Below are 8,020 nucleotides of genomic sequence, written 5' to 3' on the forward strand. Positions count from 1 at the left end.
TTTCTCTTCCATTTGGCAGATAGAGGTAATATATGCAGCACACTAAATAAATGGCAGCTACTTTTAACACTTATTCTTACAGCAAAGTGGAAAAACAAGCGAGCTGACAGTACCACCTGGCTGGTACCATCGTCTGGTCTGGTGGTCTCAAACTCTTGGAGGTGGTCTGCAGCTCAATGACACAGTTAATTATAGTCTGTCTTTTTCCTCCCTCTCTCTCTTTCCCTGCTTCCTTGCCTCCATCCCTCCCTCCCTCTCTCTCTCTCCCTCCTTTCCGCCCCCTCTTTCCCACTTAAAATACCAAGAATCATTCAAATGTCAGAGGGAACCAAAGCAGAAAAACAGAGAAGCAAAGACAAAAGAGGGAGTTGTATCACTTTAATGACATAGCATAAATCATCAGAGCTTCTGTGGGACCACCCGAACTCCATCCTGAAGATGGCTCAGAGGGCAGCCACCTGGTGGCAATTCTACCTGTCCTCGTGTCCATCTACATGGATGTGTATGGAGGTTAGTCTCCCATCACTCAAGGTCATCTGAATGGGTTTATCATCATTAGAAGCAAAATAACCCATCTGAAATGTGTAGGAGTTGTAGACTGATGAATTCATCAAGACAGAAATGTGGAACCCATGAAAGGTCTCACATCTCATGGCCAACTCAGCCAACTCAGAGCTGCTGTCATTCCAGTTTTCAGAGGTTCAATTTTCATGAGGTCAAAGATGTTCTTTTTTTTTTTTTTTTTTTTTTTTTTTTGCGGTATGCGGGCCTCTCACTGTTGTGGCCTCTCCCGTTGCGGAGCACAGGCTCCGGATGCGCAGGCTCAGCGGCCATGGCTCACGGGCCCAGCTGCTCCGCGGCATGTGGGATCCTCCCGGACCGGGGCACGAACCCGTATCCCCTGCATTGGCAGGCGGACTCTCAACCACTGCGCCACCAGGGAGGCCCAAAGATGTTCTTTTTAAATGTCTCCGTTTAATTTATTTAACAAATCTAAACTCTAAAGCATCTCTTTCTTTTCTCCATTCTTGGTCTTTTTTGGTATATATTCTCCCAAACATGCTCTCCTTAGGAATAATCATAGGAAGAAACTTAGAGGAAAATTCAGTCCTGTTTTTACAATCACCTCCGTGGACTGAAAGCCTATTTTTCTACTCAAAAACACACTTCTTTTTTTTAGATTCCATATATATGTGTTAGTATACGGTATTTGTTTATCTCTTTTTGACTTATTTCACTCTGTATGACAGACTCTAGGTCCATCCACCTCACTACAAATAACTCAATTTCATTTCTTTTTATGGCTGAGTAATAGTCAATTGTATATATGTGCCACATCTGGTTCTGATGAACCTAGTGGCAGGACAGGAATAAAGACGCAGATGTAGAGAATGGACTTGAGGACACGGGGAGGGGGAAGGGTAAGCTGGGACGAAGTGAGAGAGTGGCATGGACATATATACACTACCAAATGTAAAACTGATAGCTAGTGGGAAGCAGCCGCATAGCACAGGGAGATCAACTCGGTGCTTTGTGACCACCTAGAGGGGTGGGATAGGGAGGGTGGGAAGGAGATGCAAGAGGGAGGGGATATGGGATATATGTATGCATGTAGCTGATTCACTTTGTTATACAGCAGACTAACACAGTATTGTAAAGCAATTATACTCCAATAAAGATATAAAACAAAAACAGAAACAAAAAACAAAAACTACTTTCAAAAAAAAAAAACCCCCACACTTCTAGAGTTATGATTCTCCTTTGGGCACTGTAGTTAATTTGATGAACTTGAACAATAATCTTTTTGTTTCTAATTCATGTTCACATATGCCTGATCCCCTTGGGGTAAAGTTCAACAAACAGAATGAACCCAGCTCCTCACTAGAACTATTCAGAGGATTACATGTTGTACTCGATCAAAGTCTGGGGAAATTGTACAGACGTTGAGGAGATGACACAGAGATTTAGTATGGACCATACTATTATGTTTGACATTCACTAAATACCAGCAATATATTAAGTCCCAGACATATTAAAAGTAGATGTGATTCCTGTCCAATGGGGTCATTGTGTTTGTTTAAGGACAAATGTAACTCACAGTAGAAAGAAGATAAGACTACAGCGCATAGGATGATGGATAATACAAATTAATGGGTTGTTTTAGTTATCATTAATCTGCATGCATTTAAAACAGGATGAACACCTCCGGGCCCATTTTCCTTCACACGCAATAAGAAATTCCAATCTGGCCACACACCCTGCTTTAGACAAGCTGTGTAAACAAGGCTTCTCTTACTCTAAGACAAGATATAGAAATAAGACCCATTTTATGCCCTGTCATTGGTAATTCTGAGATTCACAGTCTGTCTCTCTAGAAGGTTGGGGTTTTCTTAAGCAAATACCCAATTTTGTGATTTTGACAGCACTTTCTGATCGGTAAAGAAGCAGGGGAAAGAACTCTCATTTTAAGGTGCCGGCGTTAAATGGAAATCATTTTGAGAGAGGCTCCGAAGCCAAAACTCTTAATATTTTCCAGCTTACAACAACCTATAAAAAAGCACATGTGCAGCCATAAGACAGAACAAGCAGCCATGAAAGGAGCATAAGGAGAGACAGGCGGACAGTGGTCCAACTTTCACAGTGAGCTCTGGAACATTGAATTTTGGGTGTTCCCTGGCACAGAGCATCAGGCGTCCTTCCTGTCGTGTTTGCCGGAGGTGACGAGCTTGCTGTCCACAGGAGACGGATGAATGGAAACGCTGCAGTAACTGCCTGTCTATGGGGTCCACCCTCAACACCCCCTGATGAAAAATGACAGCTGCTCCCACAGTAGCTGGTAAAACCAGAGAGGTTGTGAGGTCCTATAAATGTCTTGCATCTCCAAGGACTCCATGAACCACCATGGGACAGACACCCACAGTACAGCTGGGGGATCATCTGAGGGGTTGGGTTGGCCCCCTTGCCTAACACATCGGGAAGGACACGCACTCTGGGATCCCAAGACCTGGGCTTGGGATTTGGCTCCAAATTAACTAGCTGCGTAAGCTCTTCACTTTCTCTAAGCCTCATGGGTAATTTTTCTTATTACTTATTTTAACTCTCTCTTTTATGTATTTCCTCATTTCTAAGCTTATAGAGACTCCATGATGTAAGAATTAAGTCATAATGCAAAGACAAGGGCATCCCACATGGAAGATGCTTCAAGTTCACCTCTCTCCTGCAAATATTTTTCTCCTTTCAGTTAGAAGGTTCTGGAGAACAGAATTTCTGAGACGTGGCCACAGTGGAATTCCCTCTGAGTTGTGCGTGGTCGCAAACGGTCATACCAATAGCCAAGTACTCCTTGCTGCAGGAGAGGAGGATCCACCATTGGCACAAACCAAGGAAAGATGGGCCGTCTGCCTGCAAATGGCGTGGAGACCAGGAGAAAATCTGAGCTATAACATAGAGAATCATTGCCTGCTAGAGTTGAAAGGGCCCTCGAGATGCCTTGATTTCACCCCTTTGTAATACTGCCCTTCTTTCTAATTTATACCCCAACTTTATCCTGAAAAGATTTGAATATGATTGTTATCAAAGACTATTTTTTAAATAAAAATATTTTCTAGTTTATGGAAGAGAAATTCAGGGAGGTTGAGTGACTGTAAACAAGATGTCGGGTCAAGGACTGTCTCCCATGGGGATGTGTGTGCTGCAGGAAGACAGGGTTCCCGTTCTGGTCTAGGAACTGGCCAGGGTCTGGCTGCCCAGGGAGTCTGAAGTGGAGGGAAGAAGAGTAAGGAGCAGGTGTAACATCAGTAGCCGCTATGGAAATTGTCCTCACTTGCTTTTTTTTTTTTTTTTTGCGGTATGTGGGCCTCTCACTGTTGTGGCCTCTCCCGCTGCGGAGCACAGGCTCCGGACGCGCAGGCTCAGCGGCCATGGCTCACGGGCCCAGCCGCTCCGCGGCATATGGGATCCTCCCGGACCGGGGCACGAACCCGTATCCCCTGCATCGGCAGGCGGACTCTCAACCACTGCGCCACCAGGGAGGCCCGTCCTCACTTGCTTTTGAGGTAGAAGGTTCCGGAGCCTATAAATAATATGGTGCTGAAAGAACCTCGTTATGAGGCAGGAGGATTTCTCTTCTGGTTGAGTTGCAGAGTCAAGGTATGTACAGATTATGAAAGAAACGTCAGCAGATCCCATCACCCAGCGACAAGACCCCATTGATGGAGTCATCACCACCATGTTTGTTCCCTTTGGATCCCCACGGTACCCAGCTTTCCACCCAAGCATGTGTTTTGCTAGTTGTCAAGATGATGAAATTCGGCTACCTCTCTAACTAACCTCAGTACAAGAATAAAACTTCAAGTTTAATTTTAGCAAGAGAAAATCTGTATGTAACTTTTAGGACCCGACCTTTGCTTCCCAGTCTTTCTAAACCACAGGCTTTAACCAAGACAACTCCCTCTTGGAGGGCCAACTAAAAGACCACATAGTAACAGTGGCTTCTTTTAATGATCTTCTTTCATGTGCTTTTTCTCTGTAGTAAGAAATAATTAAACAAGGTATTAGCCAGAGTATGAAGTCAGCCAACTTTGGAGTTTTCAGCCTGAACTTTCTGTACTTTGTCCTTTTTCTGCCCCTTCTCCAGACACCCTCCAGTGATACCTTCCAAGGTGTAGTTACTCAACACCCTCTCACCAAAGCCCTCAGAAAAAAAACCCCAGTAATTAATTATTTACCCTCTTTTTTTGAACTGCATACACTCTCCTTCTACAGGTTGAATTATACGAAATTGCCAATACTGACCAATTTTGATCTTGAAAAATAGCAGTTGAGTGATGGGTCAACTTAGTAGTGATGGTATCTTGTACTTTACCAGTAATTGTGAAATGAAAAGAACAGCCTTGTGTTTATAGGTGACCTTCGGTACAATCTAGCCCAGCTCCTCCAGGGTCAAAGGAATTAGAAGAGCTAACATTGCCTGTTAGAGACAGAGCCTGATAAGATTTGGGATGATTTGATTCCTGTCCCAATGCTCTTATCTCCATAATAGGAGTCAGCAAACTTCTGCTGCAAAGAACAAGATAGCAGATATTTTAGGATTTGTGGGCTATATGCTCTATCATTGTAGCATGAAAGGAACTATAGACAGTACGTAAACAAATGAGTGTGGCTGAGTTCCAATAAAACTTTATTTACAGAAACAGGTGGTGGGCTGGCTTTGCCCTGCAGGCTGTAGTTTGCCAAGCACTGCTCTATAGAATTCTTAGAATTCTAAAAATATCTGCAAACAGATGGGTGAGGGATTTGTATACTGAGAGCCTGATCAAGTGTTCAGGGATGCTCATCCAGCATAAAGATCTCACCCGCCCTTCCATTTACTATGCTCTGCATTCTCCTTTAAATCAGTAGCCAAAAATGCCCAAAATTGCTGGGATTTGCTGGCGGGCATCTAGGGGTTGCAGCCACCTAAGAATTTTCAACCTGCAAGATTAGATCACCCAGGTTGGGACTAATACTCATGTCTTAACTCCTTGGCTACACCTACAAAATATACTTCCAATTTGAGGATAGAAAAATGTTAGAATGTGCTGTCCTTTAGGTTGGCTGAGCTATAGAATTAGCTCTTGGGGGAAATTTTAATAGCTTTAACAATCATTTAGTCAGGCCCATTCATGTGTTAGTTGACAGTAACCTCATTGTATCATTTGCATGTTGGGTGAATAGGGTTTGAATTGGCACCTGGGTCAACAAGATAGTTTGAATACAGGTTTTTTTTTTCATCTCTCCTGATAGCCAAGATGCTATGTTGGCTACATCTACTTTCGATTTCAACTTGAGAAGCATGGGAAAATGTTATTAAGCAATTTAAAAGACTTTATTGGTCACATGCTCAGGCCAGAAATGCAAAACACAGAAGGGAAGAATTATAATGAGGTCATTCCAAGAAAAAAAACAAATCACTAAATATCAGCCATGATAATACTGTGATTGCAATCAACATCCCTGAAGAGAGACTCTGTCCATCTGTTTGTTCATCCCATCCACTCATCCGTCCATCTATCCAAATACCCAGGCATCCAGAAATCCGTCTCCTACTAATTTTGAAGGCACTATACCAAGAGCTGAGGGATCCCAGTTAGGAGAGCAAGCTCTCTGCTCCCAGTGAGCTAAGGAGGCAGGAGGAAGGAGAAGTTAAGGAGCAAAAACCACAATACAGAAAAGTGAAGGGAGTAATTTAAAGGACAAGCTTCTAAGACCAAGCCAATATTTGGAGGAACACCTAAAAAAGGAGCAAAATGCGAAATAATCAGCAGGAAGAACTCTGAAGAGCTCGTACCAAGTTATGAACCTGAAAGAACTTAGAGAAGATGCTGGGACTTCCCTGGTGGCGCAGTGGTTAAGAATCCGCCTGCCAATGCAGGGGACACGGGTTTGAGCCCAGGTCTGGGAAGATACCACATGCCGCGGAGCAACTAAGCCCGTGCGCCACAACTACTGAGCCTGCACTCTACAGCCTGCGAGCCACAGCTACTGAGCCCATGTGCCGCAAGTACTGAAGCCTGTGTGCCGCAACTACTGAGGCTGCATGCTGCAACTATGGAAGCCCGCGCACCTAGAGCTTGTGCTCTGCAACAAGAAAAGCCACCGCAATAAGACCACGCACTGCAACAAAGAGAAGAGTAGCCCTCGCTCGCCGCAACTAGAGAAAGCCCCCACGCAGCAACGAAGACCCAACGCAGCCAAAAATAAAAATTAATTAATTAATTAATTAAAAATAAAAAAAGATGCTGCAGATGCCTTGATGCAGCATCCACATGCCTTTTACCTTCAGATGCCAAACCAGGAAACCTGTTTCTAAAAGGTGGAAGAGCGTGCTGGCTACCACAGCCTGTCCTTAAATAGGCAGAACTATTTTTTTAAAAAAATCCCATAATATGTGTGCTTTCTATGAATGAGTCTTATCGGTCTTGAAGAATTCTAACTCGAAATACTTTTATCTTATAGTACCCAATATTTTAGAGAAGACTGGAGGTAGAAATGGCTGAAGGAGCCAGAAGTGTTCAAGGACATTTAAAAAGCTTATGTGGTATGAATTGGTAGCAAAGATCCCTGGGAAGCTGAAAACAATTACAGATTCTATCTGTATCCAGGAAATGCGTAAGAGATTCAAAAGAAGACCTCAAAACCAAAATCAATGTTAAATTCAGGATTATCATCAGTGATTTTTATAGTAACATCTAATTCATTGCTCATGTTATTTATCAAGTGGACAATTTCTTCAGGTGTATTGGTCACACCTGCTGATTAATATTTGTGTTTACATTTTATCTAATAGAACAAATTACCAATGTGGTTTTGAACGGACCAAATTCTCAAATTCACCATTTATGTGGTTTCAAATTACCTTTCTGCTGATAGAACCAAAGGTACAGTTCTAGACCAAGAGAAACTGGCACCCAGCAAAATGAGAACTCACCCAGGATATGAACCATTGTGTTTTCTCAGGTCCATTAAGCCAATCAAGCAAGAGAAAAGAGAGAAAATTCAAATGGTACTCACTTGCAGGTGATGGGGTGCTACATCCACTTGGCGGAGGATGGCTGTGCAGGCCATGCGGGGGAGGCAAGGAAAGTCCGCCAATGACCGGTGGGAAGAGTAATGGGTAGGGTGCGGCTGGATAGTGAGTCATGTGCCCGTTCACCGCTGGGACGTGACATGCGTGGCTACTGGTGGTCATGTTTTGGGCTTCACAGAATGGAAGGTGCTCTGGGGCAGGAACACATCACTCCAGGCCTTGCACCAAAGTGGGGTAGGTCAGTTCAGAGAGAGAGTGGAGTCTGAGCTGTGTTCTGGGCCAAAGGCAAGAAGGCTCATCAGATGCCCTTGCTTCTTCCCAGCCTGGTTTTTCCACCTCTCATTTTGCTGTGCTGATGACAGGAGGGGTGGCTTTTTTGTTCAGCTTCTCAGTTGAAGGCTGGGAAATGCTATCACTTTAAAAGTCCAGAGCTGATAATCCTGTAAGAAAAAA

General features: G+C 43.7%; 1 protein-coding gene across 1 annotated transcript in view; it reads right to left on the minus strand.

Moving 5' to 3' along the window:
- RARB (retinoic acid receptor beta) overlaps positions 1-7,729 on the minus strand; it is a gene marked incomplete at both ends in the record, with an annotated part of 424,884 nt that extends 417,155 nt beyond the window's left edge. Inside the window, one exon of the mRNA XM_079705320.1 lies at positions 7,552-7,729. Coding sequence (XP_079561446.1) covers positions 7,552-7,729 — 178 coding nt within the window. The remainder of the gene's footprint in view (positions 1-7,551) is intronic.
- Between the last annotated feature and the right edge of the window lie 291 nt (positions 7,730-8,020).

The sequence above is a fragment of the Hyperoodon ampullatus genome, assembly GCF_949752795.1.
Source record: "Hyperoodon ampullatus genome assembly, chromosome: 5".
In the NCBI taxonomy this organism is placed as follows: Eukaryota; Metazoa; Chordata; class Mammalia; order Artiodactyla; family Ziphiidae; genus Hyperoodon; species Hyperoodon ampullatus.